General features: G+C 37.0%; 1 protein-coding gene across 1 annotated transcript; it reads right to left on the bottom strand.

Moving 5' to 3' along the window:
• Positions 1 to 3,479: 3,479 nt before the first annotated feature.
• LOC129249140 (organic cation transporter protein-like) lies at positions 3,480 to 9,918 on the bottom strand. The gene is made up of 6 exons (XM_054888796.1): positions 9,618 to 9,918; positions 7,017 to 7,203; positions 4,806 to 5,064; positions 4,319 to 4,736; positions 3,738 to 4,244; positions 3,480 to 3,680 (listed from the first exon to the last, which is right to left on the bottom strand). The coding sequence occupies exons 1-6, from the start codon at positions 9,758 to 9,760 to the stop codon at positions 3,542 to 3,544; spliced, it is 1,653 nt and encodes a 550-aa protein (XP_054744771.1). The 5' UTR covers positions 9,761 to 9,918; the 3' UTR covers positions 3,480 to 3,541.
• Between the last annotated feature and the right edge of the window lie 735 nt (positions 9,919 to 10,653).

Genomic DNA, 10,653 nt, shown 5'->3' with positions numbered 1-10,653 from the left:
GGGTGGGGTAGGAAATCCCATTTGAGCGTTTCTAAGTATGTTTTGACCACTTGTGCAACATGTGGCCGAGCATTGTCATGTTGCAAAATAACTTTGTCGTGTCTATCGGCGTATTGCGGCCGTTTTTCTCGCAGTGCTCGGCTCAAACGCATCAATTGTCGTCGGTAGACATCCCCCGTAATCGTTTCATTCGGTTTCAGTAGCTCATAATACACAACACCCAGCTGGTCCCACCAGATACACAGCATAACCTTCAGGCCATGAATATTCTGCGCCGACGTCGATGTTGAAGCATGGCCAGGGTATCCATACGTTGCCCGACGTTTTGGATTGTCGTAATGGACCCACTTTTCATCGCCAGTCACAATTCGATGCAAAAAACCCTTTCTTTTGTGCCGTTGAAGCAGTTGTTCGCATGCCATAAAACGGCGTTCAACGTCTCTTGGCTTCAATTCATACGGCACCCAATGGCCTACCTTTCGGATCATTCCCATGGCTTTTAAACGTTTGGAAATGGTTGATTGATCAACTCCCAAAGTTTTTGCAACCTCTTCTTGCGTTTGAGCCGGATCTTGATCGAGCAATTCCTCCAATTCGGTATCCATGAACTTTGGCGGCGCACCCTCGCGTTCTTCGTCTTCCAAGCCAAAATCACCACTTTTAAAGCGTGCAAACCACTTCTGGCACGTTCGCTCAGCTAGAGCATGCTCACCATAAACTTCCACCAAGATACGATGACTTTCGGCTGCTTTTTTCTTCATATTAAAATAATGAAGAAGAATTCCCCGCAAAAACACATTATTTGGCACGAAATTCGACATTTTCAAGTGTGGTAAAAATATTGTTGTTTACGCTTCAAATAAAAAACTTATACTGACGTTTGTGCCTTACGACAGTAGCTCTCCAATGAATGTTTGGAAATGTGGATCGATCAAGTTACGCCATCTGTTGTAAAACCGCACGAACTTATTCATAGCCCTATTACATTAGGGCGATTTAAAATCGCTCATTGCTCTGTGAAAATCGTATTCTAGGGATTAAAATAAGAAACTTTGCCGACGGAACTATACCTCTAAAACGAATTCTGATGTCCCCCAATTTGGGTCGAGCTTTTGGGTAGCTAAAATCAGATAAATGGCTATGTTTTTTCTTTATTTTTATTTATTTATAATAATATATATCTATTTTTTCTCTTAAGAAATTGATTTAGTCAGAACATATGTAAATGAAAAAATTAATTTAAGTGAGTTATAGAAAAGAAACTCACATCAAAGAAAGCGACATCAGAATTCGTTTTAGGGGTATGGTTCCTTCGTCAAAGTTTCTTATTTTGATCCCTAGAATATGATTTTCACAGAAAAATGGGCGATTTTTTTGCCTCCCCACAAATCGACCCGGCCTAATATACATATATACATAGGTACATATAGTGCATAAATACTTAAATAGGTAGCTCCCACGTAGATTGTGCGGCACAGCTACTTTGTAAGAGAACGTGGGATTAATAGACGTACCAATCGGAGATTTGCCATTACCTGCCGATGGGTGACCGCTGTTACAAAAAACTACTGTTGAGCGCACCTAATGCAAAGCCCTCCATAATTCTACAAGTATAGAGTTCACGCACCAGCCCATTCGTTTACGGCGGCCGCCATATGTATGTACACGCCCATCGCGTGCACTCTACAAATATCGTTTGATTATTTCATTGTCATCCTAGTATCGTTAGATCAAAAATAGGTAAAAAGTTAATATCTCAATCTGCTAATGGTAAGCGCATTTCCAGCATTATTTTCGAAGAAACCAGGAACAATGACTCCACCATACAACAATTGAGTGACCATCAGTAATGTGAACTGATATTTGTCTTGATCGCGGCAGTCAACTAAACTTTTTCGATTTACTTCTTCATTCCGGTCACAAAATTTTCCAAAATTTCAAATTTGATAGGCTCACCATTTCCGTAGTAGATTTTAAATAGTTTTATACCATTCTTCAGCAAAACCGAACTTATTTTATAAATTGTTGACTTTGATTGGCATCTGCCAAAACAAAACATTGCTAAAAAAGAACTCGAACAAGAAAGACTCTGAATATACGTAATAATAATTGGTGCTTACACCCTTTTTGGGTGTTGGGCCGAGCTCCTCCTCCTATTTGTGGCGTGCATCTTGATGTTGTTCTACAAATGGAGGAACCTACAGTTTCAAGCCGACTCCGAACGGCAGATATTTTTATGAGGAGCTTTTTCAAGGCAGAAATTCACTCGGAGGTTTGCCATTGCCTGCCGAGGGGCGAGCGCTATTAGAAAAATGTTTTTCTTATTTTCGGTGTTTCACCTACGTTCTCTCTGTGAATTCCGAATGGCCGCCGAATATACATATGTATATACAAATTATAAGTACGATTTCGCAAACATAAGTACATCCCAATCCATGCGCATCTTATTGTGCAGAGTGAATAATAAACACTTGTCCCCAAAATTAAGGAATTGCTTTGATGAGTAATTAATTAAACAAAAAAATTAAAAGCGATTTTTATTAGAATTTACAATCTATACAAACAAACATGGGTAACACAATGTTGCAGACAGATGCTGACAGATTTAGTTCTGAAATTTTTTGCCACCAGTTTGCTTTGCAGTTGAAGTGGTTTGTCTGTTATCCTTTTTCACTGTTAGTAACAGATATCTTTAACATGGCGATGTCCAATGCAATGTGAGTTGTCAGTCTTTGCATTGGCATCATATCATTTAAGAACTAGTCAGTTTCTGCGTTAGTGTTATACCAGCTAACAAACTATGTAGTTAAAAATATACAAAATTTAGGTGAAATAGTTTCACACATTGTTGGTGTTGCTTTGGCAAAGGTTTCTGTGAAGTTTGGTTGAAATCCGATAACGCGTGTGTGTGTGGTGCGTCAGTTAAGTGAGTGTGTTTTTGCTACCGTATTTTTTGTACCGCATTTCATTAGAATTGAATACATTTTGGTCGTGTGTGTCTGGGCCGATTATTATGAAATTTGGTATATATTGTATATATTTTTCCACGGACAAGGTTAGTATAATATGCTTATTGATTCCACTCGCCACCAGGTGGCGCTGCCGACGGCCAAAACGAGAACCCGGGTAACCCTAGGATGTGTTTTTACATTGTGGGTATCTAATCAAAGCTACTGATGAGTGCTTTAATACAGAGTACTTTTTAGATCTCTGAGTGACCAGATCTCTGAGTGGCCAGGCACAGATTTGCAAGTCCATGGACATTTTCATGTTGCTCTATCAAGTACTGGAAGGGCCAAAAATTAAACGATGAAATGACATAACCAAAAACTTTGTACTTCGAAGTACTCAGAATTATGTTATAGAAAAGTATCTCTTTTAATCTGTGCAAATAATAAAATTGTTAAGTAATATACACATAATACAGATCTCGGTTTTTAAATAACGCATATTTTATAAGAAAAGCATACAATTTCGCTTATTTGAAATTAGAATTATTAATGTAACAAAAAATAATTCATTTAATTTTCCCCTAATTTATTCAGCTAATGCTATTCGCATTTTCGTTTTTTTGTTTTTGTTTAGTTTCGCCCTTTCTTTCGTGACTTAAACATGGGAAGTAGTACCAGCGCTGATGTCTTGCGAATTTCTCGCCGTCTTTTAGTGTTTCAGGTAGTTTTCTACAGAAAAAGCGATACATTATTTGCGATTTAGTTGGAAAACATAATTCTACTTACAGATTTAATGTCTCTGGCAATGCCAAACAGAGTAGAGCGCCGAACATCATTGCAACAGCGATAACAATCGAAGGTAGTGGTTTGAAGTAGTGGCCCAAGAAAATGACATACGAACTGAGCGATGCAAAACCATAACCGATCACATGAATATTTGCCATGCCCCGTCCACGTACAGTTGTTGGTATGAATTCAGCAGCATATTGCGCCTCTGCATCATAACTTACAATCGCACCATAACGACCCAGAGCAACCATAACTGCCAGCAGCACAGCGTTCTGTTCAGGATCAAGAAATGCAATCAAGAAGCCAGTGATCGTTACAACGATTGCACCAACGAAGAGCGAACCGAAAGCCATGCCTTTGCGGCCGATACGGTTTTGTAGCAAAATAATTGTTAAACCGCCTGGGATATAGGTAATCGAGGTGAACGAGAACAGCATGAAGGGAGAAGAGCCTAAACCTTCCATATTGCGGCTGAGCACGTCGAAAGCCATTGTAATGATAACGCTTTGACATAGAAATCGATCAAATCATGTTGAGTTGCTGTATTACGAACTGGTGGTTGTAAATCATTTACTTACGATTTTATCAGCAGTATGGTGGTGAACTTGCGCAGTCTCGGCGTGCGGAACATGCCCCAGAAAGTGTCTTTATTGGTATTCATCTTAATCTCCTCGGCCATTTTTGTTTCATAGTATCTTCTGAATTGCACGAATATCTCCTCTTCAACCACGCGCCCGTTGTATTTAGCGACTCGCTTCAAGCAATTAATGGCACGATCGTAACGTTCTGTCGCTATTAACCATTGCGCGCTCTCACAGATGAAGATCGGGTAGACGAGTACGACCAACGCCGGCAAAGAGGCCACATAGAGGTAATAACGCCATGTACCCACCCAAATGGCGTACCAGGGTGACATAAACAATCCAAAGCAATAGAAAATAGCTGTTATGATATTAAGACCGAATGTGCGTTTTTTTGGGCTCAAGTACTCGAAAACTGCGTAGAAATCAAATTAGATTGTTTGAGGTACATACTTTGAGTGCTACTTTTTGGTGTTTTATTTACCCATTATGTACATGAGATAGAATATGGTGTCATTTGATAGGCCCGACACAAATCTGTATAACGCAAATGTCGGCAGTGAACTAACGAAGGAAGTTAAAAAATCTCCTGAAGCACCAGCGAGTGTGGTACAAATCAGCGCTGGGAGGCGTCCGATTTTGTCAGCCAGAAAACCGAAGAATATTGTACCAACGATAGAGCCCACAAAGAAAAAAGATTGCCCCACAGCAACTTTGTACGCATCGTCACACACCCATTTGAGCTGAAAATGTAGTAAGCAAACAATTTTTATTGAAATTATGTCGCGCTACTATTGTTGGAGTTAAGGTCTATGTCTTCAAGAGCAACGCATCGCAAAATTCGTGATTTTTTTGTGATCAAAATAATCGTCCGAATAAGTTGTCAATTGAAAGGTTTTTGAAAAATTTCAAGAAACTGGTTCTGTTGCAGATAGAAAAAGGACAGGCAGATCCAAAACAGGACGTTTTGCGGCGAATATTGTTACTGAAGCGTAAAATGTTGCTGAACAACCTTCAACATCGATATCTCGACGTTCTCAATAATTAGGCATTCGGGATTTATTAATCAACTGTTTGATGGACTTTACCAGTAGACGTGACATTTAGATGTAGAATGACATGACGAAAAATAGTGAAACCTAAAAGATTCTAAATGTTTACATTTTTTATTTTAAAACAACATCTAGACGCGCCTTTTAAGAATCTTTTATTATTGAATTATCAGAAATTAAATCATTTTAGAAAGCCACTTTGAACTTGCCACCATTTTGCTAAAAGGTTTTGCTTCTTCCGGAAAATGCTATCCAATTATCAAAATATTGCTATGCGACACCGTCGATGAATGGATGTGGAATTATGAATAAAATTAATTTTTTTCTACATGAGATATTTGGTTACTGTGATTTTGTAAATGGTTTTTCTTTATATGGTTTCTACAACATTTTTTTTTTACGAAATGAGCCAAAAAGATGGCGTAATGAAGAGAAAGAAGTGTGGAATGGAACCTTTCTATATTTTCTTCCCTAATCCCCTAATCCTGATACAATTATACGAAAATAAAGTTTAAATATACCAACCATAGAAAAAAGTAGTATTTTGTCTAGGCTTTTAAAACCAGAAAAAAATAGTCAAATTCATTTCATCATCATCATAAGAAAATTGTTTTTCTCGATTTCTTTTATTCATTTCTTAAATGAAATCTCTTAGGACAGTATTCATTTTTAATATATGCACAATTTGCTTTACAATTGAATTCCAAAAGCCGGTAGCCTTTATCTTTCCAACGATACAGTTCTAAGCTGAGGTGCATCTATTTTGTGCCACTGTGTAGACTCTGACTTCAACTTGTTTTCTGATGAATCCAAGTTTTATTTGCTTTAACAATCCAACTCTTTATTTTATCCCTATTTTCACTTTACACATTCAAAAACTCAATTTCAACCATTTCTGCGGTTTGCTTCTTCAAACGTAAACCTCCCAGAAATGTTCTTTTCATCACTGCAGCAATGTCTGGGGAGGTCGCCTCAATCAATCAATCGTCCGACTTGAGCATTGATTACCCTCAATATTAGCTCTGCCGCGCTTGAAAAAACTACAGCACCTATAAATAAATCATTGCCTCCACAGGGCATAGATGAAAATTTGAAAAAGGTGAGCCAAGAAGCACCCAGGGATTGCTAAAATCTGGGGAAAGTAAAAGCGTAGATAGTCAAGAAGGGAAGGAGAGACGTAACAGAAAGAAAGAGATAGGATAGAATAGGGACATATGTAGATGGCTAGTCCTGTGAGCAAATCTGAAAATATCCTCCAGTTTTAGAGAAGGAATATTACTCATTCTCAAGACATCAGAACGCAAAATTCGTAGCCTTGCTCTAGCAAAGGCAGGACATTCAGAGAGAAGGCATAGATGACCTTGCTTCAAAAATGATTTGTTGCATTTGTACATTTATATTTTAAATATAAGCCGTTTTCTTTGAAAGTGTTGTAAGTATATTTTATTTTACTTGGAGATATTTAAGATTTTGCAATTGAATAATTTGTGAAATATGGATATATGTTATTCCGTTAGTTATGTATTTTTTCAACATTAAATTGATTTAAATTTATAATGTAATCATTTTTTTAATGTGATTAACAAAAATTTATACTTTTAATGACTTATATATTATATGTATGACACCTATAGTATACTTACATCTGTTGTTATGCTGCGGTAATCGCGATCAAATGCGTTTATCCATTCTCTGCACTTGCCTACCCCTGCAACCACTGGTCGGTCGTCGATGATATCATCGAGCAGGGTACAGTGAGGATTTGCCGTCTGCTCATAAATGCTGCGTATGTAAGATATGCTGGCATTGCCCAACTTTTCGTGGTAACACCTGACAACGATAACAGTATATAATATATGTATACTTTCCATACCATGGCACCGTGGCTGGTAATAATAATACGTATACGTGCATACATACCTTCTGTTCAAATATGAACGAGACTGATTTAATAAAACACAAACGGTTAATTATTGTTCAATTATTATTTTATCTCCTTCAAAGTAATCACCATTGGAGGCGATACACATATGCCAACGTTTTTTCCAATCATCATAGCATTTCTGGAAGGCCGATTTCGGTATGGATTTCAGTTCCTTCTTCGAATTCTCTTTTATGACTTCAATTGTCTCAAAATGTTTTCCACGGAGCGGCAACTTGAGCTTGGGAAACAGGAAAAAGTCACATGGAGCCATATCAGGCGAATACGGTGCTTGCGGAACGATATTAACATTATTTTTGTTCAAATAATCGCGAACAAGACGTGATGTATGAGCTGGTGCATTATCGTGATGCAAGAACCATGACTTGTTGTCCCACAATTCCTTCCTTTTAAGACGAATGTTCTCGCGCAAACGCTTTAAAACGTCTAAATAATATTCAGCGTTAACCGATCGGCCTTGCGGAAGGAACTCCGAGTGCACCACACCTTCGTAATCGAAAAAACAGTCAGCATAACCTTAATTTTTGAGCGACTTTGGCGACGTTCATGAGGCAAGTTTTCAACTGATGTACGGCCCTCTGTGAACGATTTTTATCACTGGAAAACACGTGCACGCGATAGAGCAGAGTCCCCATAGGTTGTCTGCAATATTTTTAAGGCCTCTGAAGCCGAAATTTTGTTGGAATAACAAATTTTCAAACAAATTCTTTGAATTCCCATGGTTAAATTCGAAAAACACACTCGAGCTTGACTTGTTTACAGTAGCACAGAAAACAAACTATGCGACATATCACGCTGAAGTTTGCCATGTAAGCTTATAACAGTCCTACCAAAAAAAAAAATTTATTTTTGCCATATGTCATCCGCGGACCGTTTTGTTGATAAAGTTCATATTTGAGCAGAAGGTACATCTGTAAATAATAGTGTGACAAAAGCAAAATTACCTCCAACCTAAGGGTCAAACATATGTACTCAATTAATTCTGCGGTCAGTACAAATTTTGAGTCGCGCTATACTTAGTTGGTATAGTTGGATTGCGTTTTCGTAACTAGGGAAAGGAAAACTATTTATATTAATCAAAGTTTGATCTTCAAAATGTTGCTTACCGGTGCTTGTGTGAATTACACCATTCGGCAAAAATCAGATTTTTTTTTTTTAAATCCAGGAAAAATGGTATATGTGCGTGAAACAATAGAATCGGTATACTCAGTTTTTAAAACTCAAAAGGGGGAAAACGTAGGCAGAGGTACCCATTGCGTATACTTCATTTCATAGGAAAAAAGTTCGACTACTCCTTCTCGTGTTTATAAAGCAGTATCAAAATGAAGCTGGGGTATGATACCTATGTAGGCATAATTATATTTTTTTTCGTTTAAGATAATTCATTAGGAAATTTCAAGGATATTTAATGATATAATTTTTCAAAGTATATTATTTGATTCAAGGATTAAAAACTTGTCATGGCTTTGGATTTTCGTCGTAAAACTAACAATAGAGTTTTCGTAATTTTTGAAAGATTGTGCTACGTTCACGCTGTGCAAGGCGAATAGCTCTTAACTTAAAAGCTTAATTGGATACTCTTGAATTTTTGTAGAATATTTGTAAGTGAGTAGAAACTCGCAAAAACTTGGTATGTAATAAAAAATCACTTTGAAAAATGGTTGATGTGCTCTTTAAAATTTATGTATGGTTTAAAGTACCGACATAACCAGGCTTAAAACAAGTTGAGAATATGTGGATTTTTAATCTCGGAATAAGCGAATTTATTTCTCAGGTAGTTAAAAAATCGGGCGGTCGCTGTAGCGGAATGAGTTGGTGCATGACCATTTGGAAGTGCGCAGGTTCGAAAATGAAAAAAAAAGTTTTCTCTAATAGCAGTCGCCCTTCGGCAGGCAATGGCAAACTTCCGAGTGTATTTGTGCCAGGAAAAAGTTCCTCATAAAAACCATTTGCCCTTCGCAGTTGGCTTAAACTGTAGGTCACTCCATTTGTGGAACAACATCAAGACGCACAAGACAAATAGGAGGAGCAGCTCGGACAAACACCAAAACAACAGAAGTGTAGCGCCAAATATTTCTTTATTTTATTTTGTTGAAAAATTTAGAATAATTAAAGGTAATTTTAAAGTTATCACTGATTTCTCATATCGGTTAGAGAGATGACTTTATTTTATAGATGACAAGATGGCACTTTTTGTAATATTATATGTTTATAATTTTTTATATAAATTTAACTCATGCATAGGTAAATGTATAACTATGTATGCACGTACACTTGCTCGGAATACGATATTTTTACTCACCAATGCTCTGGCGTAAAACTAATAATCGTCTGTGCAAAATAATGCATTGATGAGAGTATATTTGTGCATCCAAATAACAACAACAACATAAATTGATAGCGTCCATAACTGCCGCATTTCTCCAATACCGCACTGAAGTCCATTTTTCCAGTTTTTAGCGTAATATAGAAATTTGGTTTTTTCTCTAATGAAGAAAAAAAAATAAATTATTTTACACTATTTTTTAATCCGGTATTAGGAGAGGCTCTGGGCTTTCCGATTGCCAAGTCAAAACCATTTGACGGCTGCTACGGTCTCAGTTTTGCATTTTGGATAATTTGTTGCTTTTAGCTGTTCTTAGCTCTCCACTTCTGTGGGAGCTTATTAACTAAGACCCAATGGAAATATTTAAATAAATAGAATTCTTTAAATACATAAAACATCAAAATGAACGGCCTGAAATATTTGCTGAGGCATTTTATTTGTGTTATATTTCAGTATTATCTGTCTACACTGTTTGTATTTGCATCTGTGCATGTAAAAATATATCCAAACATATACCTACACACACAAATGTATGAGTACGTGTAATATATGTTTGTTCTTTTTGCTAAGCTTTTTAGGGTTGCTGTAAAGACCATGTTTGCCATCTGGCTTATCACGAGTGCTCATATTCTAGCGCTAAATATAAAAGAATATTCTATACTTTATTTGCTTCCCTAATATCTTAAGGCGTTTGTGGTGCAAATAATCCTGCATAAATAATGAAATTAATGAAATAGTAATAACGAAAATGTGGCGAATAGAAAGTTCTGGCGGGCAACTGCGAAGGATTTATAGTTCTATGTCACCTTCTAATGGCAGATGGCTTTGGAAAAAACTTTTTCTTGAAGTCGCATCAACAGCCCTCGAATTACTGGCCATTGTGCCCAGTTCAAGAACACTACCCTGCCTCATAAACATATGTTTTATGTCTAGATAAATAAATCTTAGATAAATAAATCTTAGTTTGAAATTTCAAATTATTCATTTATTGCATCTTTGGGGATGATAGATC

Source organism: Anastrepha obliqua, chromosome 1 (assembly GCF_027943255.1).
Source record: "Anastrepha obliqua isolate idAnaObli1 chromosome 1, idAnaObli1_1.0, whole genome shotgun sequence".
NCBI lineage: Eukaryota > Metazoa > Arthropoda > Insecta > Diptera > Tephritidae > Anastrepha > Anastrepha obliqua.
The sequence above is the reverse complement of the archived record's forward strand: the minus strand, read 5'-3'. Positions and strand labels throughout refer to the sequence as shown.

Bases quoted from the DNA above. Each gene is read 5' to 3' on its own strand.
- LOC129249140 (XM_054888796.1), bottom strand. From the start codon at position 9,760: ATGGACTTCAGTGCGGTATTGGAGAAATGCGGCAGTTATGGACGCTAT. The intron at 7,204-9,617 runs GTGAGTAAAAAT...TATCGTTGTCAG, and splicing joins AGTTTTACGCCAGAGCATTG to GTGTTACCACGAAAAGTTGG. The intron at 4,245-4,318 runs GTAAGTAAATGA...TCTATGTCAAAG, and splicing joins ACCATACTGCTGATAAAATC to CGTTATCATTACAATGGCTT.